Source organism: Aquarana catesbeiana, linkage group LG09 (genome assembly GCF_042186555.1).
Source record: "Aquarana catesbeiana isolate 2022-GZ linkage group LG09, ASM4218655v1, whole genome shotgun sequence".
In the NCBI taxonomy this organism is placed as follows: Eukaryota; Metazoa; Chordata; class Amphibia; order Anura; family Ranidae; genus Aquarana; species Aquarana catesbeiana.
Genome location: NC_133332.1, coordinates 53,961,630 through 53,986,535, shown reverse-complemented (window position 1 = coordinate 53,986,535; position 24,906 = coordinate 53,961,630). Strand labels below are relative to the sequence as shown.

At 41.1% G+C, this 24,906-nt stretch overlaps 1 protein-coding gene across 3 annotated transcripts in view; it reads left to right on the top strand.

The window, feature by feature from the left end:
• SPTBN4 (spectrin beta, non-erythrocytic 4) overlaps positions 1-24,906 on the top strand; it is a 285,984-nt gene that overhangs the window by 192,724 nt on the left and 68,354 nt on the right. For all 3 annotated transcript variants that reach the window (XM_073598514.1, XM_073598515.1, XM_073598516.1), the window contains one exon: positions 9,937-10,200. In XM_073598514.1, coding sequence (XP_073454615.1) covers positions 9,937-10,200 — 264 coding nt within the window. The remainder of the gene's footprint in view (positions 1-9,936; positions 10,201-24,906) is intronic.

Genomic DNA, 24,906 nt, shown 5'->3' with positions numbered 1-24,906 from the left:
CTAACACTGCATATCACTCTGAACACACCGTCCTCACTGTGAAACATGGTGGTGGTAGCATTTTGTGGGAATGCTTTTCTTCAGCAGGGACAGGGAAGCTGGTCAGAGTTGATAGGAAGACGGATGGAGCCAAATACAGGACAATCTTATGCCACGTACACACGAGCGGACTTTCCATCAGAATAGACTCTGACGGTCTTTCCGACGGAGTTCCGCTGAAACGGACTTGCCTACACACGATTACACCAAAGTCCGATCGTTTAGAACATGATGACGTACGACGGGACTAGAAAAAGGAAGTTCAATAGCCAGTAGCCAATAGCTGTCCTTGCGTCTTTTTTGGTCCGTCGGAATAGCATACAGACTAACGGTTTTCTCGATAGGAATTGAGTCAGTCGGAAAGATTTGAAACATGTTCTATTTCTAGGTCCATCAAAATTTTCGAAAGAGAAGGTCCGATGAGGCCCACACATGATCGGAATGTCCAACGGAATGATTTCGTTGGACCTTTTCTGCCGGAAAGTCCGGTCGTGTGTACACAGCATTAGAAGAAAACCAGTTAAGAGTCTGCAAAAGACTTGAGACTGGGGAGGAGATCCACCTCCCAGCAGCACAATGACCCCAAACATACAGCCAGAGCTACAATGGAATGGTTTAGATCAAAGCATATTTATGTTTTAGAATGGCCCAGTCAAAGTCCAGACCTAAATCCAATTGAGAATCTGTGGCAAGACTTGAAAATTGCTGTTCAGACGCTCTCCATCCAATGTGACAGAGCTTGAGCTATTTTGCAAAGCAAAATGGGCAAAATTTTTACTCTCTAGATGTGCAAAGCTGGTACAGACATCCCCAAAAAGATTTGCAGCTGCAATTGCAGTGAAAGGTGGATCTACAAAGTATATTTATTTGTAAAAATAAGCTAGGTGTGGAGGTCGGTCGTTGGGACGGTCGTTGCCATCTGGAATCTTGGGACCCAAAACATCAGCAGCTTCTTCAAGGGTAAGCGCTACATAACGCCAATCTTTCCCCATTAAAGGTCCTGTCCTCTGACTGAAACATGTCGGATTTTGAGTCCAGCGGTGACGTCACCCAGGTAGGGGAATTCTTTTTGTGCTTCCGTAATAGCAGCGCTTTTGACAGACTCATCCACAGCCAGGAATTGGTTGACACCGTTTACTCTCTTTTCTCCGTTCACTGGCTTCATTGGCAGCCCCATTAAACTAAGTGCCTCTGATGTGATTCCTCTGACAGGTGGAATGGGAGTCTTTTGGAGTCTAGTGATGATTGCCGCCCCCTGAGCTCCACTACGATTGTAGAATTGTGCACTACTGTTTGCACCCTATTGCTGCAGTGTTTTGATGTGACTTGTTTTGCAGTGAGTGGCTTTTTTGGGGTACATATTTAGGTTTGCTTAATATTGTTGCTGCTAGCACATTTTGATCACTTTTGAAACCAGGTTTATAGTTTTTGTGGTGGTCCTATTTATTGATTGATTTACAGTGCCTTGAGAAAGTATTCATACCCCTTGAAATTCTCCACATTTTGTCATGTTACAACCAAAAACGTAAATTTATTTTATTCGAATTTTATTTGATAGACCAACACAAAGTGGCGCATAATTGTGAAGTGAAAGGAAAATGATAAATGGTTTTCAATTTTTTTTTACAAATAGAGTTAAAGGGGAATTTATTTTGGAAAATGAATAACAAGAAAATGTCAAATATGCCTAAAAATACAATGTATGTACATGTCAATGTGTTCAATTCATATTAAAAAAAAAAATAAAATAAAAATGTTTGCAAATTCAGAATGCCTTTGGTAGGGGGATTTCAACAATTATACCACAACATGTTTTGTGGGTCCCAAATACTTCTTTAGGTTCTCTGAAACTATTAAAAAAACAATCAGTGCACATTGAAGGATAATTCAGATATTGCATATTTTGTATTAAAAAATACCTTTTATTGTGCTGTCACCATGACTGGGGTCAGGACCTTGGGGACTACCAACACCAGACCTCCCCTAAGAGGAAATCACTGGGGGGAAAAAAAAAAAAAGAACAATGTGAAGAAAGTGAAAATACAAAACAAAAAATCTTGTCATGAGGCGTTAATGATAACTCCAGAATAATACATACCACGGAAGACCCTTAATGAAAAAGGGGAAGAGGAGGAGGGGAAGATAGTAAAAACCTACATGCATACTATGATCTCTCTATTGGTTTCCACAAGACCATGTACATTCCCTGTGTATGTGAGGAAACCTTAAAGGGCTGTATGACAATACCTGTAAAATTAGGGGATAATACCCTAAGTACTCCATAAAAAGTCCCATATAATTATATCTAGACTCATTTTTCCCACATATACTATCTTGATCTAGAATGTACAAATAAAATCCAATAGAGGTCTTCTCAAGAGAACCTCAAATATATCTGAAGTATGTACTATTCATTGACTTTATTAGTAAACTAATTTGATAACCCCAAAGAAAATTGTTGCAACCTTTCTCCAATATACATAATAAAAATTGAACATGACCTGAAATTCAAATAAACATTGATGTTTGGTGTGGTTGGTGGTCCCCCAGGGTCCTGATCCCAGTATTGGGGGCAGTACAATAAGGCCCCTTTCACACATGCAGACCGTTCATTTCATCAGTTTAGTCAGGTCAAAACAGATGAACTGTTCATCAGTTTTCATCAGCTGCTCATCCGTTTCTCATTGTGTTTTTTTTACATCCACTACCAATGCAAAAACTGATGAAAAACAGACCATTTGTCAGTTTACATTCATTTTTCGTCCGATCCGATTTTTTTTTTTTTTTTTTTTTTAAATAGCTTCACAGAGCCTGAAGTGGGGTCTTTGGGATCCATGAAATGCGTTGTGATATAATCGTTGAAACCCCCCCCCACCAAAGCCATTTTGAACCACTCAGTTCTATTGAAAATAAAGGAGATAGGTGGTATACAGTAGGGTGGGAGAAAGTACCAATAAACTGTGAAAAAAGGAAACCTTGTTGGGTGAAATCGTTACATTTTTATTTGAATTAAATACATAGATGCAACTTTAACAGTGATGTACATGCATTGTATTTTTAGGCACCTTTTAAAGTCCCATATTTGGCATATTTTCTTGTTAATTTCTACTTTTAGGAATAGTGGTGCCCACTCAGGCAGCTTCTCTCTCTCTCTCTCTCTCTCTTTCTCATACCTGTCCAATACAGGTATTTGCTCCCACTTCCGGGCATAGATCGCTGCGGCGATCTACACCATGTTCTGGCCCCTCCTCCGCTCCATTCCCGCAACCCCCCCCCCCCCCCCCCCCCCCCGCTGTCTTCCCAAAAGACAGCAGGGACCAGTGAGGATGCGCAGCACGACTCGCGCATGCTCAGTAGCGAACCAGGCTGTGAAGCCGCAAGGCTTCACTTCCTGATTCCCTTACCAAAGATGCCGTCGCCTGCACCGGGAGCTGAGGGACAGATCGGCTTTCGGGTGAGGACATCGCAGACGCCCTGGGCAGGTAAGTGTCCTAATATTAAAAGTCAGCAGCTGCAGTATTTGTAGCTGCTGACTTTTAATATTATTCTTTTTCGGTGAAACTCCGCTTTAAGCCACTATGTCTACATTTTAGAGATTCTTTTGTGACCCAGCTCGGTTTCCATAGATTGGCACAGGGCAAAAAAAGGGGTTTTATTTTAAAAAGGGGGCCAAGGTCTACACCCAGTCTTGTAAGATTAACTTATATAGGACAATATATAATAATATCTGCTACAGAACAGTAAAGCATTAGCCAAAACAGATCTATGAAAGTATGAAGTGGTCAAACAAATCTATTTTTTTTTTTTTTTTTTATGGAATTAAGCAGAAACTTGGGTCACCCAGTTCAACTAAAAAACAAAAATACATAAAAGAAAAACCTTGAATTCTGCAAAATCTTAAACCCAGAGTTGATACATAAGAAGGCTAGAGAACCCTTTTGAAGTATGATCCAATTTTCTCTTACAAAGGAAAAATTCCTTTCTGATGCCCAAAGGCAATTGGATATTCCCGTAATCTACAATCTACAGTGTTCTGTCTTTTACATATTGCAGCTGGTTAAATGTTGTCCATTTAAAAACCTATTCAGTCTAATGTTTTAAACAGTCTGCAGAGTTGAATTGCAGTAACTCCTGTGGCAGACTGTTATGGTCCATTCACATGGCAATGTGTGTGCTGAGCCTATGTAACTGTATGTGCATTAATATGTCTTTGCATGTTGCATTGCGTTTTAAAATGGGCCGAAATCCTTTTTTTTTTTTTTTTTGGATAGAGTGAAGAGGGATTAGAACACCTTTCAGTTTGTGTCACCGACGCAACGTTTCACCGGCGCCCCCGCACCTCTGGCCAAATGCAGTACTGCACACCGCAGAGGCTTGAATCCGGCTCGTTTTGCAAGACAACACTCGCAAACCGAGTCAGGATTTTTCAAAAATAATAGCTTGTATTGCGAAACGCTCGTTAACCTCGTTACTCGCAATCCGAGGTTCCACTGTATTGAGCCCTACAGACTTATGCCCTGTACACACGGTCGGACATTAATCGGACATTCCGACAACAAAATCCTAGGATTTTTTCAGACGGATGTTGGCTCAAACTTGTCTTGCATACACACGGTCACACAAAGTTGTCGGAAAATCCGATCGTTCTGAACGCGGTGACGTAAAACACGTACGTCGGGACTATAAACGGGTCAGTAGCCAATTGCTTTCGTTTCTTAATTTATTCTGAGCATGCGTGGCACTTTGTGCGTCGGATTTGTGTACATACGATCGGAATTTCCGACAACGGATTTTGTTGTCGGAAAATTTTATAGCAAGCTCTCAAACTTTGTGTGTCGGAAATTCCTATGGAAAATGTGTGATGGAGCCTACACACGGTCGGAATTTACGACAACAAGGTCCTATCACACATTTTCCATTGGAAAATCCGACCGTGTGTACAGGGCATAAGACTGGAATGCCATTAAAGTTCAAGTGTGTGTAAAGGCAGGCGTCCCATTACTCTCGTATATCTGCACAGGTACTTTAAATTGCACTCATGGACTTTATGAATGAAGATTGTTGCACTAGCACTTTGTGTTGCACTGATTATTTTATATATATATATATATATATATATATATATATATATATATATATATATATATATATATATATATATATATATATATAGACACATTATGAGATTATTGAATTCCATATATTTAATATGTTTGGATTTATGTATTTATTGATATAGTGGAGAGAACACAGAAACGTATATGGTTAGTATAGGAGCAGCGCTTGGTTTTTTGATGCTTAAAATGTAAGTAAACCCCTCCTATCGTTTTCAGCCAAGGAAGCTGCCATCTTTGCCTCTGTTTAATACACAACTGCCATGATGCTGCACATGTGATCAGTTTAGACACCAGCCATTGGATGGCTTGACAGTTTGGTTGAGAGCACAACCAATGGTAGTGTTACATTTCCGGCACGTGCCGGAAATGAAACTGTTTGATGAATGGGTTTACTTCCGCCTTAAAATAAAATGTGACGCATTTTTAGGGAAAAAAAAATACCGTGTATCCCAACTTCTATCCACTTCCTGGAGCTGCTGGTGATGTCGCCGGGTCTTCCTACTGCCTCTAGGGGAAATATGGGTGCTCAAAATCTCCTAAAGAATGCACAGCTACCAGCTACTTACCACTGGTGTGCTATTGTTGTAATTCACTAGCAAGCTTTGCTTCCTGCAGAAGGTCAGTCACATATGGAAGGAGTGCTGTGCACATTGTGAGTTCATTGCAGTTCATTTTTACTTAACAAAAAATGTTAACGAGGGAGATGCTGAAGCTGCAGCAGAATGACTGGTGTGACACGGCCCCTTACATCACACATCTTTTGGCAGGCGGAAAAGTCTCTATGTATGTGTTCCAGGTATATAAATATAGCTGTTCCCTGGAGCTGCCCTTTAAACAATCATTGTGATTATATGAAGTCTTGCACCAGCATTTTGCGCTTATTTGAAAAGGTTTTACAGTATGGAAGTCATAGAGCCTGCTAGGATGAATCAGCCGAAGGAGGCCCCTGGGACACATCCAGGTCAAGCACGTGGACACAGCTGGTCACACAGTTCCCAAGATGTCCTGATCAATGAACTGGTTAATACCACGTTCTTACAAATGTCTGTAATTACTGTCACACTGTATGGAACTAGCGACATGACCCAGATATCATGAATTCAGATGTGTCTCACGCATGTGACATATTACAGGCTTCCAGGCATTCCATGGAGCTGCTTATCTCAGCTTCTGCAGCCAGACACCAATTTGCATTAAATCCGATTATTTCGCCCTCTTTCTCTGAAGAAAAATAACAAGATCAAATATGGGCAGAACGGAGGGAAATAACAGATTCAAATCCCCTGCGCTGGGCAAAATGAGGATCTGTCAGCGACTCACACGCTGCATGGAGACAGCAGGAGTGGCTGGCCTGACACAACCTGCCGCACTGCTAACCTAGGGAGGGTAATGAGAAGAGCTAACCTCACATACAGCAACTTTCCTCTCTCTTTATTAAAGCTCAACTACAGGCAAACCCCAAAACTGTTTACCTGTCAAAGCATTTGTATTTCTGTTCATCCAGTCCTGAAAGTTATGCCACTATGTCACCCAGTACAGCCCTACTTGGCATGGCAGGAGACCTGATTTTTCTCTTTTGCAGTTCCACTCATGCTCATCTCTGTGTCATTCTTCTCTCTCCTCTTATCAACATGCTTGTTGCACTGCAACACTACCAACTGGCTCCTTGTTCTGCTTGACAGTGTCTGCAAGAGGCCGATACCAAGTCATTGTTTGCATTTAAAAAATATAGTTTTCATAATGCGTTGTGATTGCAGAGCTGCATTATTTTTATTTCAGCTTAGAAATCATCTTTAACATAAAAGGAATTACTGGCACGTAGCTTTCCCTTCTTCACCGACATGGCAGAAATTACTGACACATGGGGGGAGATTTACCAAGACTGGACCACTCAGAATCTGGTGCAGCTGTGTATGGTAGCCAATCCGCTTCTAACTACAGCTTGTTCAATTGAAGTGATTGTAAAGTCTTGTGTTTTTTTTTTTTTTTTTTTTTAGAAAAATGACAAACATGTTATACTTACCTGCTCTGTTGCAGTGGATTTGCACAGAGCAGCCCGGATCCTCATCTTCTTGGGTCCCTCTTTGCTACTCCCCTCCCTCCTGACGAGTGCTCATACAGCAAGCAGCTTGCTATGGGGGCACTTGAGTTGAGCTGCAGCTCCGTGTGTCCATTCAGACACGGAGCTGCGGTTCGGCCCCACCCCTCTCTCTCCTGATTGGCTAACTGACTTTGATAGCAGCGGGAGCCAATGGCACCGCTGCTGCGTCTACGCTAATCAGGAGGGAGAGTCCCAGACGGCCAAGGAACTCATGGACAGTGCTGGACAGTGATGGGGCTCAGGTACGTATTAGGGGGGCTGAGGGGGACTGCTGCACACATAAGGCTTTTTATCTTACTGCAAAGAATTCGATAAGATATAAAAAAAACCTTCTGTCTTTACAACCCTTTTAACTCTGGTTTCAGAATTTTGCAGATACAAAAATGCTTGCAGTGTAATGTGCAAAAAATAAATAAAATATGCTTGTCTGACTGTCATTTTTCCAGTCAATCATCCGTTAAGGTCTCTCCAACACCATAAATATGCCAGCAGTGGAAAAATTGTTCCTATCTTTTAACTTATGCCTAGGACTATCTTTAGTCACATGTACCTAGTCTTGATAGCAAGGGTGGAAATGTTTTGTGAGAGGGGACCAACTTACATTGGCATAGAGCAGCCTTTCTCCAACTTTTTTTACCCCAGAGGAACTCCTAAAACAATTATGAGGTCTTATGCCGCGTACAAACGACCAGACTTTCCATCAGAATAGACTCCGACGGTCTTTCCGACAGAGTTCCGCTGAAACGGACTTGCCTACACGCGATCACACCAAAGTCCGATCATTTAGAACGTGATGACGTACGACGGGACTAGAAAAAGGAAGTTCAGTAGCCAGTAGCCAATAGCTGCCCTTGCGTAGTTTTTGGTCCGTCTGACTAGCATACAGACGAGCGGTTTTCCCGATAGGAACTCATTCCGTCGGAAAGATTTGAAACATGTTCTATTTCTAGGCCCGTCAGAATTTTAGAAAGAAAAGGTTGAAGCCCACACACGATCGGAATGTCTGATGGAATGATTCTGTCGGACCTTTTCTGACGGAAAGTCCGGTCATGTGTACGGGGCATTAGGGAACCCTTAATCAAACCAATTTATTATGGGTCAATGGCAAAAATGTCCCTTACATCGGTGGTCAAAGAAAGAGAATGCATCTCTTGCAGTGGTGGTCAGAATGCCATCCTTATGGACAGCTCAAAAGACAATTGGTGTCATGCTACTGGCTTTGCCAAGTGGCCTTGATCCTGGAACTAAGCAGGGACCATCAAATGAGAAGTCAATTACCCACAGCTCAAGGAGCCTCTAGCAACCCCTGGAGGAACCTTGGGGTTCCATGGAACCCTGGTTGAGAATGACTGGTATAGAGGTACCCTATCTGTGCAGCCATTCTGCCTGTGCAGTACACTGTCTCCACAAGAGGAGCCATGACTTATCGGAGACTACTCTTTCATGGGCAATACCCACCTGTTTCCAGTCAGACTCACCCTGGTGCAGCTCTGGTAGCCAATCAGTTTCTAACTTCAGCTTGCTCAATTAAGTTTTGACAAAAGAACCTGGAAGCTGATTGGTTTCTATGCAAAGCTGCACCAGATTTTGCACTCTCCAGTTTTAGTAAATCAACCCCACAGTGACGGATCGTTCACCTGTCACAGCATTAATTTATGAAGGTGTGTTACCCTATTTCTTCTTGAATACAAATGTTTGAGTGTGTTTTCTCCTAGCCTAGTAAGCCTTCCTTCAAAACAAAAATCACGTTGACAGAGGTGATTTGCACCTCCTGATTTTAACCCATAAACACAAATGTGTAATCTCTTCTTATTAAAAATATTTAGGTTACAATAAAAAATTATTTCCAATGAGGAAATGGTATAATAAGCAAAAAAAACCTCAAATCTACAGGACATATTTGTGTAGGTGGCACTAAATCAGTAGCTTACATATATACAATGCAATGGTAAAGCTTAGGGGTTCACAGATGAAAAACCTTAAAGAGATCGGTCTCATGGAAGAGCATAAGAACAGGCACTCAATCCAGTGGTGGAGATATCATCTGACAGACAAACAATCACTATAGAGGGATCCTGGATGTGAACCCAATCAGAGGTTAGCAGTAGGCATTGTATCAGAAAGAGACAGCGAACGTGCGACTTGCATTAGTATCGTAAAAAAATAGGGAAAGACCCACATAAACACAAATGGATTTATTTTTAAAGCAATATTATCTAGACCAGGCACGTCCAGTTGACTTTTCTTTTCTTTTTTTTGCAGCACCCTTACAAAGTTTGTCAGACCTTGACTATTTTAAATGAATGATGTTCCAAACTCTTCTATAGTTTATAAAGCTTATATTTTCTTGCTTAAATCTGCAGTTGAATACTTCAAAAATAATTTCTGCCACTTTCATAAAATGTAGCAAATATTTTAGATCAAGCTCCGATATTATTTTCATCATGTAAGTCAACGAAGCACTTTTGTAGTTATTAGAATTAGGTTGAAGCAGCCTTCAGTAGATTGATTATGGTTATTCTGATCAGTCTGCCCCTTTGTTTCATTTGAGGGTGACAAGCCTTGCATGGAAAGTTCTGGTTCAGAAACAATTCTGGTATTAGATAAAATAAATCATTGTGAACTTGGAGTTTTGAGAGTTTCTTTATAGAAATTTTTTTTTCTGTCTGTTTTCTTCAGGAAGGTCAACATTTGATTCAGGAGAAGCCAGAGCTGGCCGGGGTGGTCAAGAAGAAGATTGAAGAGATCCGTCAGTGTTGGGTGGAGCTGGAGTCCACTACTCATGCCAAAGCACAGCAGCTCTTCCAATCCAGTAAAGCTGACCTGGTAGTACAAAATTATTCAGACTTGGGAAAGAGACTCTTCAAGATAGAAGAGCAACTTCAACCATTGGAAGCTTTACCAGACTTTTCCACAGTCAACACGCATATTAAAAAGCTTGAGGTGAGTCCTCTCTTCACTGTTAGTTTGACAGCCTTATAAGTGTTATACATGGCCTCAGAGGGTAGCTATTGAAAACATTCTTATGTCCCGTACACACGGTCGGACATTGATCGGACATTCCGACAACAAAATCCTAGGATTTTTTCCGACGGATGTTGGCTCAAACTTGTCTTGCATACACACGGTCACACAAAGTTGTCGGAAAATCTGATCATTCTGAACGCGGTGACGTAAAACACGTACGTCGGGACTATAAACGGGGCAGTAGCAAATAGCTTTCATCTCTTTATTTATTCTGAGCATGCGTGGCACTTTGTCCGTCGGATTTGTGTACACACGATCGGAAATTCCGACGGATTTTGTTGTCGGAAAATTTTATAGCCTGCTCTCAAACTTTGTGTGTCGGAAAATCCGATGGAAAATGTGTGATGGAGCCTACACACGGTCGGAATTTCCGACAACAAGGTCCTATCACACATTTTCCGTCGGAAAATCCGACCGTGTGTACGGGGCATAACTGTACAAATGTGCACGATTAAAGTGCTTAAAAAGACAGGAAGTGGGGAGGTTTTCCCTGACTTCTTGTTCTAACACCCATCATCGAGACAGGAAGTGAAGAGAAATCTCTAAATCTGGAATGCAAAGTGGGGGAAAAAAGCATGAAAGGTAGGTTCAATTCCTTCCTCATCCTATTCAAAACAAAAAACTTTTGACTGTAATTGGCCATTTGGAGCAATTCATGAATGTATGTGTGCCATACCTGCCCAATCTCTGTGGAAGCTGGAAATCATTGCAGTAGGCACTGCTACTACAGTGATTGCTGCTGGCATATGGGTCCGTGCTGAGCTGCTTCCCTGCCGCACCTGACGTTCAGAAAACCTGTTGCACCCTCCCAATGAATGTGAAGCGTTCTCTGATTAAATGTGGTGGAGAGGCAGTGGTGTTCTCTACCATGTTCAATCACAAGTCTGCTGGAAGTCCGCTTTAGGTATATATCAATGGTCTTATTTTGTTCTTTCATGTATATTATAATGTTTAAAGAAGTTAAAGTAACCCATGTCATTCCACTTGTTATCCCACCTAACAGCTGTTACAGTTGAAAATCCTTAGACAGCTGCTGTGAAAGAAAAAAAAAAATTTTTTACAAAGTGTCTTTTTTTCCTACTTTCAGTTGCTTCATTGCTATTTACTTATAGGCTGCAATTATTTTTTCTATCCAATATATAAAATAATACTTCCAAGATGTCTCTGGATTTGTTTTTTTTTTTTGCTATTCAAGTTGCTTTAAAAAAGGCCTGGATTCTTTCCTAAATGTACACATTATAACTGGGTACTAACATATATAGGTAAAGTTGTGATCCAGGGAAAATCTGATTACCTCTCGGGGGATCAGGAAGGAATTTTTTTCCCCTGCTGTAGCAAATTGGAGCATGCTTTGCTGGGGTTTTTTCCTTCCTCTGGATTAACTGTGGGTGTAGGTTTGTGTATATGGGATTGTATTTTTAATTTTTTTGAACTTGATGGACTTGTGTCTTTTTTTTTTAAACAAACTACCATATTTTCCGGCGTATAAGATGACTTTTTACACTTAAAAAAACTGGCCAAAAAGCAGGGGTTGTCTTATATGCCGGGTCAGCCCCTTGGATGCCTGCTGGATGTGCGGTAATGCTGTATGTAGCTTCCGCTACATACAGTATATGCCGTTGAGCCAATCCCGGTGAGCGATGTATTCAAATGAATACAGAACCTGCTCGAATTGGAGTAACAACCTCTGCCAATCCGAGCAGGCTACACATAGAGTAGCCTGCTCGGATTGGCTTTGAGAGTCAGAGAGGCGCAGGCTGATGATGTTACAGCCTCTGCCAATGCAAGCAGGCTTTGTATTCATTAATAGAATACATCGCTCGCCGTGATTGGCTCCAGCAAGAAGGAAGAAGGATATGGCTCCAGCTCCAGCAAGAAGGAAAAAATATGAAGCTTCGGAAGGGGGGTTGTCTTATACGGTAAGTACAGGCTAAAACTCTTAAAAAACTGTAAAATTAGGGGGTCGTCTTATACGCCCAGTCACCTTATACACCGGAAAATACGGTAACTATGTAACTAAGTTAACAAATTTCATAAATATCACCTGCCTTGTGTAGGCTTTTAGCTGGATTGTTATTTGATGTGATCTATAGCCAGTCAGCGGAATGGTATCTTCCTTTGTACCTAATATCTTTTATTTTGTACATTATGGATACTGCCATGCTATAATAAAATAAAAATGTGAAAAGACAAAAAACAATACTTCCAGCCAATTGGCGGAGGAGGGATGATGTAATTGTATCCAAACAGGCTGAACAAAGACAGACTTTGAAAGGTAATTCTTTACATAGAGTTTTCACAGCTGCTGTCTAGGTATTGCTAGAGAACTGTGACATGAGAGAGAGAGCAATAAAGAACTTTTGTAGAGGTGCTTGATATTGGAAACTGTTTTACATGGTTTTTCTTTTAATTTTTAAACAAATATAATGGTAACATTTAACCACTTGCCACCAAGCAAGGTACCCGTACGTCGCTAGACTTCAAGTGGTTATACCGAGATGATGCCTACAGCTGCAGGCATCATCCCAGTACCGTTTTTTTTTTTTTTTTTTTTTTGAGCCGACGGTCAGCTCTTGTGTAGAGGTGATCCTAGCGGCTAAGAAGCCGGTGGATTGCTTTTACAGCCTTCCCTGGCTTTACAGGGATCTCCTGCCCCACCAGGAGTCCCAATTGACCAGCCAGCACTTCCTGCGACTGATCACAGAGCTGAACAAAGACCGGATCAGCTTTGTTCGGCTCTCTGATATAGTAACATAGAAGCGATGACCTTACATCACTTTTGGTTTACCCGGATGTAAACGGCACCATTTTTGAAAAAGAATAGCATTTGATCACACCGATCTTGGTACACACAATACATAACCCAATTTTTTGTAAAATATAAAAGATGATTTTACGCCGAGTAAATGGATACCAAACATGTCACACTTTAAAATTTCACACCCCTGTGCAACGGCAACAGCAGGTACTGGCTATATTCATCCAAATACCGTGTGACAAAAAATTGCAAAACCCACCAATTTGTTCTCTAGGGCCTCTGCTTTAAAAAAATATATAATGTTTGGGGGTTCCAAGATATTGGCTAGCAAAAAATTCTGATTGTTGCATGTAAACAAAGAGTGCCAGAAAAGACCTGGGGGTCAAGTGGTTAAAGATGAAATCCAGATGCTGTGGAAAGTGGAATATACAGTATATTTGCTAACTATGCTTGTATGCATTTAACTAACGGATTGTATTAAAACATTGTTTTGTTCCTGCTGAGGTCCGTTCAAGTCCTAAACATGCAAACAAGTTTCTCTGGCAAACCTGAAGGCTATGCTACTCAGCTACAGTATATGCCTTGAAAAAGTATTCATACCCCTTGAAATTTTCCACATTTTGTCATGGTACAACCAAAAACTTAAAGTGGTGTTCCACCCAAAAAAAAAAAAATACATGAATGTGCCCAAAAAAAAACATTTGGAAATTTTTTTTTTTTACTCACCTCTAAATGCCTGTTGCTAGGGGGTCCCTCGTAGACTGCCTCTTTCAGTGCCTGGGCTGGTGACATCACTTCCCCTCGGCACAGGAAGGGCTCAGCTCTGCTCCCTCTCTCTTGTCAATCATCTGGGACCCATTACAGGTCCCAGATGACTGAGCGGCCAATCACGGCGCGCAGCGACACTTGCGCATGCGCAGTGGGTGCCCGGTTGTGAAGCCACAGCCAGGCGCCCACAGTTGCAATGCCGGCGCCACCGAACGGAGGGGGAGAGGAGCGGGGCTTCGATCCCCCGCATTGCTGAACCCTGGGACAGGTAAGTGTCCAATTAAAAGTCAGCAGCTGCAGTATTTGTAGCTGCTGACTTTTAATTTTTTTTTTTTAAATGGGAACTCCTCTTTTAAGTGTATTTTATTGGGATTTTTATGTGATAGACCAACACAAAGTGGCACATAATTGTGAAATGATAATTGGAAAATGATAACTGGTATTCCAAATGTTTTACAAATAAATATGTGAAAGTGTGACGTGCATTTGTAGACCCACCTTTCAACAAAATTATAGCTGCATCTAGTGTGTGACATTTTTGCCCATTCTTCTTTGCAAAATAGCTCAAGCTCTGTCAGATTGGATGGAGAGCGTCTGTGAACAGCAATTTTCAACTCTTGCCACAGATTCTCAATTGGATTTAGGTCTGGGCTTTGACTGGGCCATTCTAACACATGAATATACTTTGATCTAAATGATTCCATTGTAGCTCTGACTGTATGTTTAGGGTCATTTGTCCTGCTGGAAGGTGACCCTCTGTTCCAGTCTCAAGTCTTTTGCAGACTCTAATGCCCCGTACACACGGTCGGATTTTCTGACGGAAAATGTGTGATAGGACCTTGTTGTCGGAAATTCCGACCATGTGTGGGCTCCATCACACATTTTCCATCGGAATTTCCCACACACAAAGTTTGAGAGCAGGCTATAAAATTTTCCGACTACAAAATCTGTTGTCGGAAATTCTGATCGTGTGTACACAAATCCGATGCACAAAGGGCCACGCATGCTCAGAAAAAATTAAGAGACGAAAGCTATTGGCTACTGCCCCGTTTATAGGCTCGATGTACGTGTTTTACGTCACCGCATTCAGAACGATCGGATTTTCCGACAACTTTGTGTGACCGTGTGTATGCAAGACAAGTTTGAACCAACATCCGCCGGAAAAAATCCATGGATTTTGTTTTCGGAATGTCCGATCAATGTCCGACCGTGTGTACAGGGCATAACAGATTTTCTTCTAAGATTGCCCTGTATTTGGCTCCATTCATCTTCCCATCAACTCTGACCAGCTTCCCTGTCCCTACTGAAGAAAAGCATCCCCACAACATGCTACCACCACCATGCTTCACAGTGGGGATTGTGTGTTCAGGGTGATGTGCATTGTTAGTTTTTTACTATGCCACACATAGCGTTTTGCTTTTAGGCCAAAATTCAATTTTGGTCTCATCTGACCAGAGCACCTTCTTCCACATGTTTGCTGTGTCACCCCACATGGCTTTTCGCAAACTGCAAACAGGACTTCTTATGGCTTTATTTCTACAATGGCTTTTTTCTTGCCACTCTTCCATAAAGGCCAGATTTCTGGAGTGCAGGACTAATAGCTGTCCTGTGGACAGATTCTCCCACCTGAGCTGTGGATATCTGCAGCTCCTCCAGAGTTATCATGGGCCTCTTGGCTGCTTCTCTGATGAATGCTCTCCTTGCCCGGCCTGTCAGTTTAGGTGGACGGCCATGTCTTGGTAGGTTTGCAGTTGTGCCATACTCTTTCCATTTTCGGATGATGGATTGAACAGTGCTCCGTGAGATGTTCAAAGCTTGGCATATTTTTTTATAACCTAACCCTGCTTTTAAACTTCTTTACAACTTTATCCCTGACCTGTCTGGTGTGTTCCTTGGTCTTTATAATGCTGTTTGTTCACTAAGGTTCTCTAACAAACCTCTAAGACCCCATTCACACAGGGACGACTTGTCAGGCGACCTAGTCGCCTGACAAGTCGCCTCCCGTTCTGTACTATGGAGCCGTTCTAAGGGGAGCGACGCAAGTCGCTCCGACTTAGAAAAAGGTTCCTGTACGACTTCGGGGGCGACTTGGGGCGACTTGCATAGACTTCTATGCAGAAGTCGTTTTGCAAGTCGCCCGGCCATTCGTTTGCAGGTCGCCTCGCTGAGGCGACCGGCAAGTCGTGTTGCCCCTGTGTGAATGGGGTCTGAGGGCTTCACAGGACAGCTGTATTTATACTGTATTTATACACACAGGTGGACTCTATTTACTAATTGGGTGACTTATGAAGGCAGGTGTATCAGAGTAAAGGGGGTTGAATACAAATGTATGCCACACTTTTCAGATATTTATTTGTAAACAAATTTGAAAACCATTTATCATTTTCCTTCCATTTCACAATTATGTGCCACTTTGTGTTGGTCTGTCACATAAAATCCCAAAAGAAAACATTTACGTTCTTGGTTGTAACATGACAAAATGTGGAAAAGTTCAAGGGGTATGAATCATTTTTCAAGGCACTGTATGTGAAAAAACATTATATTAGTGTTAGTGAGATTGAGTGTTTGCAGCAAGTCTGTACTTATATATAGGGCACTTATAGTTTAGGGTGTAGCTGCACGGGAGTAAAAAGGGTTGGTCTATGCTACTTAGCGGTTTCCACTGTCAAACTAACCACAGAGCGTGGAGAATAAAGAAGTGACATGAACAGTCTCTGCATACCTGCTAGTCGCTCGTTTGCGCTGCGGATCACTATGTTGCTATGTGCACAGCTTGATCTAGAACAGTGCTGGCGAACCTTGGCACCCCAGATGTTTTGGAACTACATTTCCCATGATATGCATGCAGGAAAAAGTTCTGGACAGCCACACTCCGGAATAGGCAAATAAATAAAATCTTCTTTATTCAATAACGTGGCATAAAATTAGTACATGACACTGTTGAGGCAATACAGCTTGACCGCTAACGCGTTTCACGCTCTTACAGAGCGCTTACTCATAGCTGAAGAGTGCATGAGCATCATGGGAAATGTAGTTCCAAAACCTCTGGAGTGCCAAGGTTCACCATCACTGATCTAGAGGCTAAAAGGGACAAGTGCAATCAATGGTTGCAGTGTTTTTAAAGATTTTTACTTGAAGTGGAACTAAAGTTCCACTGTTACATGCTGTGAACAGGCTGGCCTTTTATTGCAGAAGAGACATGCAATATCTCTTCTGAAATAAACTAAACTTACCTGCTCACAGTGATCCCTGGAATATAAACTGAGCTGCACATGCACAACTCAGCTTACAGCAGCCAGCCCGATCCCTGTGTGCCGGAATGACTAGCTAGTGACGTCATCTCGTACCAGCCAAAGAAGATGACCTAAAACTGGCACACAAGAAGATGCCAGTGCTGGCGAGGGACTTTTGGAAAGATGAGTATTAACTCTTTAGTTCCCATTTTAAGGTAGGATTAAAAGCATTTAAATAAAAGACCCTCTGTAAATGCATGCATTACTTCACCTGCTTCCTGTTTCGGAAGATACAGCCTAGGAGGAAGGATCACTGCACAGGTTCAAATGGGTAATATCGGACAGAGCTACAGGGAAACAAAAAAAATGTGAGTATGTGTTGCTGGGGAGGGAGACATTAAAGTAAACCTATTGCTGAGCCACCATACATGTGCGAACCACAGGTTTTCTTTAAGTTGCAATTAATATCAAACACAAGGTAAGCCAAAGGGATTGTGTAGCATTGTGATCAATCTTTGCAGCGATAAAAAGATTGATACTTTACAGATTTGGAAAGGTGCGCTGAGTCTGGAGGAAAAAGCTTCACCTGCGCCCAGCTAATGCTACCTAAACATTTGTTGGCTGGGCAGACCTAGTCACCTTCCTCTCTGGTTTGTCCACCTCAGTGAAGTTTTTGTATTGCTGTCATTATTATTATTATTATTATTATTATTATTTTTTAAGGTACTTGTATAGCACCATCAAACTCCCTTGATTGGGATTCGAACCAGCGACCATTTTTTACTGCTAGCCGAGAGTGCTACCCACTACACCACTATGCCTCCCATACTGTTAAAATGATGTAATGATAATGGTGGTAATTCTCTTATTGTACTCTAAACGGCTCATAAAAATGAAGAACATTATTGTGAAAAGTGAACCTGTGTCAAAGAAAGATACAAACCCTGTCTCCAAACTAAAATATCCCAGAAATCCTGTACCTATAAAGAAGAAAATACATACTCTTCCTGCTGCCTACCCTCTTAAATGCTGCTCCAGTGACCAGGAATTTACAGTGAAGTTTTTCTGAAACCAACACCCCTGGGAGTGTTGATTTCCTATGTCCCCCACAGTACTCACCCCTGGGAATGTTGTTTTTGGATGCCCCCCCACCTCTCAGTATTTACCTCTGGGAGTGTTGATTTCCTATGTCCCCCCTCAGTACTCACTAGTTCTTCCTACTGACCCCTATAACATTACAAGACACAGTAGTAAGTAACTTGAGGGTCGCCAGGAGGAACCCTGGAGAGCTGTGGGAGACACAGGAGTTTGACATTCTCGGAAGTGTCTGTTTTAGACAGGGCTTTCTCTTCACTGGAGCAATGTTTAGCAGTGGAGGGCAGCAAGAGAAGTACATTTCTAATTTACAGGTACTGCTCTTCTGTGGAATTGTTGTTTGTTGTATGAGTCACTTTAAGAACCACTAGATATACAAATAAAAAAACAGATGTACACATTCTCAAGTCCTTGACATTACTACAACTCTGACCTTTTGGCCTACTTTCGCTGTCTATTGAGTAAGTACCCCTTTATTGTCTGGTTAAGCCGCCTCACTGGAGGGTAAAACAGTGCGGGGTGCCAAACCTATAGTATAATAAAAGTCTTGGATTTTCGGGAAGTATAGGCCAAGGTTCGTGAGGCTGCCCAGCACATACACAGGTTGCTTTGGACCAGCTTGAAAGTACATGTAAGCACTGCACCTTGTGCTCCACTCACTAGTTTGTCTAATATTGTTTTCCTGACATGGGTTCCCATTAAAGTAAACTTTTACTACAATAACTATAAGTTAACCTCAAGAAAATGCTAGCTGCCTGGATGGTTTGGTAACACACAGACTCCATTACTTTGAGTCATTGACCTGAAATAAGCAACAGTAATGGTACAGTAAAAGTAAAGTAAAGTAAAATCACAAGGGGTTAGTGCTCCAACGTACTGACACAAAGGGGCAGCATTATAGCCATGTAACTAGCATTTGCAGAATGTGAAGTTGGCAATGTCAGTGCAACCTGCACCCTGTTACTACTTAGCCCTCAGAGATAAAATAATATACCCATTTCAATCTATCTCCGATGCTTGTTGAGGTTTTGTTTGAATCATATATAGTGTACCATGATGATACCATGAATCATATATTCTACATATCAGTTCTACATCTGTAGACAGTTATTTTTTTTTTAAATGTACTGTACATGTTTCTCCATCTTGAATACTGCTTGAACCCACAAAATGAATACTTCCATACTGGGGCTGAATATAAAAACTGGACCAAAGGAAAAAGTAAAACTTTTTCAATCCTCCCATGTCTGTATTTCCACCTGTGCTTCATTAGTTCTTCTCCATTTTTTTTTTTGGTTAGTTTTATTTAATATTAGGACTTGGAGGGAGCCATGCCACCAACTAACCCAACTACAGTTAGGTCCATATATTCTTGGACACAGGCACAATTTTCGTTTTTTCAGGTATTTACCAAAATATTTTCAAGCTATAGTTATATAATGGATATGAGCTGAAAGTGCACACTTTCAGGTTTCATTTGAGGGTATGTACTTTCAAATCGGAGGAAGGGTCTAGGAATTACAGCTCTTAAGAATAGCCATCCCCCTTTTTCCAGGGACCAAAAGTAATTGGACAATTGAATCAAAAGCTGTTTCATGGAAAGGTGTGGGCTACTCCTTCACTATTTCTTCATTAAGCAGGTAAAAGGTCTGGAGTTAAATCTAAGTGTGGTATTTGCATTTGGCATCTATTGCTTTGAACCTACATCATGCGTTCAAAGGAACTGTCCATGCAAGTGAAACAGGCCATTGTAAGGCTTCAAGAACAAAACAAATCCATCAGAAAAATAGCAGAAACATTAGGAGTGGCCAAATCAACAGACCAGTCATGGAAAAGCATTCTTTGGATGGATGAAACTAAGATTAATCTGTACCAGAATGACGGGAAGAAAAAGTGTGGAGAAGGCTTGAAACAGCTCATTATCCAAAGCACACAACATCATCTGTAAAACATGGTGGACGCAGTGTGATGGCATGGGCATGCATGGCTTCCAGTGGCACTGGGCCATTGGTGTTTATTGATGATGTGACAGAAGCAGCCGGATTAATTCTACAGTGTTTAAAGATATACTGTCAGCCCAGATTTAGCCAAATGAAGCAAAATTGAATGGACTGCGCTTCACAGTACAGATGGACAATGACCCAAAACACACTGCAAAAGCAACCCAGGAGTTTTTGAAGGAAAATAAGTGGAATATTCTGCAATGGCCGAGTCAGTCACAACCCAATTGAACATGCATTTCACTTGCTGAAGGCAAAACTAAAGGCAGAAAGACCCACAAACAAAGAACAACTGAAGACAGCTGCAGTTAGAGCCTCGGAAAGGGAAACCCAGTCTTTGGTAATGTCCATGGGTTCCAGACAACAGGCAGTCATTGCCAGTAAAGGTTTTCAACAAAATATTAAAAATGAACATTTTATTTATGATTATATTTGTCCAATTAAATTTGATCCCCTGAAAATGTGGGGATTGTGTATAAAATGGTTGCAGTTCCTAAAATTTGCACTTGATATTTATGTTCAACCCCTTTAATTAAAGTTGAAAGTCTCCACTTCAAATTCATTTGGATTGTTTCATTTTAATTTTATTCTGGTGGAATACAGAGCCAAATATATGAAAATTGTGCCTGTGTCCAAATATATATATATATGGACCTAACTGTATAAGTGCTACGGTGGTATAACTGCTGTGTCACGTGTTTGTTTCATTTAACTTGTGCCATCGACGTGTATTTGATTTATTGTTTGTATCTATGTAATATGTTGGTGGGTCTGTGCTCACTTTCCTCTCCTTTTCAAAAACGTAAAAAATAAAGTAAAAAAAAACCTTTTTATTCAGGCAATAACTAATAAAATATAGAAGTATAACATATGTTTACTGTTTTACCTGTCAATGATTTTTAATTTTGGTCAGCCATTCTTGTTTGCTTGCCTAATAGAAGTAATGATGCTCATTCACTGTCCAGTGTGGAGGCTGGAGGTGGTATAGAAAGCTGGACCAAAATGATTGATTGTTTTATCAGGAACGATGCATGTCACCTGCCTGTGCAGTGTGACAGAGGTTTGTAAACCACAAGATTTTCTGTACAAAATTTCAAATACTTTTAACACGGCTAACAGTAAAGATATATGCACTTCCACTGTGTATTTAGATTCCTGCCCAAAGTGTTGCCTAAAGAGACCCTGTTGCCTCCTTAAATAAAAAATAAAATGTGGGTAGCCTTAAAAGAAGTCTAATGCAGCGTACACACGGGCGGACTTTTCGACTGGACTGGTCCGACGGACTTCCAACGGACTTTCCCAACGAACGGACTTGCCTACACACGATCACACTAAAGGCCGACTGATTCGTACATGATGACGTACGACCGGACTAAAATAAGGAAGTTCATAGCCAGTAGCCAATAGCTGCCCTAGCGTCGGTTTTTGTCTGTCGGACTAGCATACAGACGAGCGGACTTTTCAACCGGACTCAAGTCCGTCGGAAAGATTTGAAACATGTTCCAAATCTAAAGTCTGTCAGATTTTCAACTGAAAAAGTCCGCTGCAGGTCCGATGAAGCCCACACACAGTCGAATTGTCCGCCGGACTTGGTCCGTCGGACCAGTCCGGTCGAAAAGTCAGCTCATGTGTACGCGGCATTATACTCACCAGGCCTTATACTCACCTGCTCACCTGTCCAGCAGGTGTTTCCTTCAATAGAGATACCTGCACCACTGCTATTCAATACATTTATAGTTTTTTTTTTAGATGGCATACCCCCCACGGTGTGGCTCCTCATGCCAACAACTAAGTCATTACTGTGTTGTGTACTGGCATTGGGACCCATTGAAGGTGCCATAGCATGCGGTGGGGACACGCTATCGGAAGTGCCTGTGTCAGAAGTGGTATCAGTAAGTCTTGGAAAAATTGCTAATTGGACTTGCTGCCTGTTGAGGTGAGAATCCATCTGCTTACACTTTATTTTTTCAACCAGGTGATAGGGTTGCTTTAAATATTGTCAGTCATTGTTTCTTTGCTCCAGTTTTTTCATAGGTCACCTTGTATGTTCGTCCAGGGAATTTGTTTTGCTTTCAAGAATTCACCATTTTACGTTGTCATTCACAAACAACTCATTCTCCCTTTACAGCAGCTTGACGCAGTGTTCATCCCAACATCACAGTGCAGTTTGTTGATCAGCCCATTGCCTGGTCCGTGGTACAGTAGTGTATTTGCTTTTTTAACTGTCATCTTCCATTTCCAACCTTTCCTTGTCCTCCTCTTCTGGTTCTGGACTCTTCCTTCTGCCTGGCTGTGCAGTTCTTTGACTTGTTTGTTGTGACCTCTCTTTAATTCTAGAAGTTTATAAACCGATTTTATATATTTATACGAAATCTTAATATAAAAAAAAAACATTTATTGCAGGTGCATCCATAACTGTCAGTTTACAAAGCCTTCTTGCCTGTCTAATAAAAGATCCCAGCACGCCCTGTATACTTGCTATAAACTGCCTGTCTTATGTACTCTCATTTCTGCACTTCCTCTGAGTCGCTGAGCTTTCTTTTTAGCACAATAGCTACAAAAACAGTTGGAGCTTGCCCCCTGCTGACAGCAGATGGTAACTATGAAATATACAGACGCAGTAATTCTTGCGTATCTGATTTAAAAAATAAAATATTTTTAGTATATATATATATATATATATATATATATATATATATATATATATATATATATATATATATATATATATATATATATATTTTATATATATATATATATATATATATATATATATATAAGAAAAGAAAGAAGGCATCTGTCTTTATGTGGACATAGTTATATTGACATAAAATGAAACAGACCCCCATCTCCATTTAAAATCCCTCATAGGATTTTCTCTAGTGCTTGTTTTTACTCTGTTATACCAAAGGCTGGTGTGTTTTTAGTAAAGATCTATCTGCTTACAGACAGCAGTTCTCTATGCAGTTGTACTCTGCTCTCCATATGTGATCCATCTCTTCAAATGTGACTTTTGATAGACAGGTAAAAGGAAGTTGGTACATAGCCCTGAATGTGAACCCCAGAGTAAGAGAATATATGAGGGCAGCTGTATAATGCAGTGGAGTTCCTATAAGAAGAGGCCCAATATGCTCCAAGGCTTAACGTAAAGAAGACGCTGACGATAAAGCTGTAATATTAGTTATACAAAACCAAAACGTATTGCCATTAGGGACCTATTCGATTTTTTTATTATTTTTTTTTCCTGACCAGCTCTGAAGAAATACGTTCTGGAGATGATTTGGTTGTTATGGTAAGCACTGAGACTCCAGTTGTTATCTGCAGGCCCCACATTATGGAATAGAGCTGTGTTTATAGAACACTGAAAGAAATGCACCAAGACTGGAAATTTAATTAAAGGTGGCCTTACACCTGTAGAATTTAATTTGAACATTTGGGCGAGAAAGTATATAAAAAACTTCATCTGACCATTCAATGGTGCCTTCATAGACTCGACTAAGTTCAAATGACTTTTCTTTCAAGTTTTAGGTCAATTTAGATAAAACAAACACGGGTGCAGCACTTACATCAGGGAAACTCCTCTTAGATAAAAAAAAAAGGAATCCTTCACTGGGTGCTCTGGACTCGAATGGCCTCCATTCATAGTGTACTGTATATCACTCCAAAACAAATGTAACCGGCAGCTTCAAAGTCCATTGGAAAATCTTTATTGCTATATGCCGAAACATGTTAGTTCTTTTTAATACTAACACTTATGTAGCAATAAAGATTTTCCAATTGACTTTGGAGTTGTAGGCCATATTTGTTTTGGACTACCATGTCAATGTCTCGATTTTCGTTCTACTCTAGTTCTAGGTTTTTTACAGGTGTAAGGCCAGCCTAAGCTACAACAAAATTGTTTGTTACATTACTATAGTGCCACAAGAGCTGAAGAGCCATATGTGCTTACCTTTGATCTTAAACAGGTCCACTTATGGCTCTTGAGATATTAAGGGACCACAAATCACATCTGCGATCCACTTTTTGGTAGAGCATTCTGGAACCTGCAGTATCTAAACCACTGGACAGTCTACGTGGTGCAAAGCTTCTGTAAATATAGTTTTCTAGTTATATTATTAAATTAGGTGTTGGTTGTGTACTTTAGCACCAAGCCACCTAATTTTTGTCTGGGCTACCAAATGGAGCAGCAATTCTTTGGGATCTGAAGATTTGCCTATACATGGGCAAAATAAAGGGGGTTAGTTCACCTTTACCAAAAACTGCCTATACAGGTAAGTGGCTCCTGTAGACAAAACAGAATGTGCAGCTTTGATTAAAGTTGGATAATGCCCTTGCTATAGATGTAGGCTATTTATGTACCTCCCAAAGCATGGCCAAAAAATTTCCCTTGTTAATAGTACATGGCTAAGACACTCCCAGCTGTTACTACTGTGACTTCTCACCCCCACCATCACAGGAGCGAGCTTTTAAACCCTTGCATATGTGTGGTCCACAATCTCCACCATTGCAGCATTGCTAAGCTCAGAGCTACTGTGCCTGGAGAGAGTGGGTGCGATGGGGTTTGAATTGGCTGAAAGTGTCTTAGCAATGCCCTAGCAACAATCCATGATGGGATGATGCCATCTCTGGAAATGTTTTGGCCAGCCTTTGAAGGTAGGTAAATGGCCTACACCTATAGCAAGGAAATTATTTGACTTTGTTTTTATCTACAGACACCCCTTACCTGCACAGGCAGGTTTTTTGGTAAAGGTGAACTAACTCTTTAAAT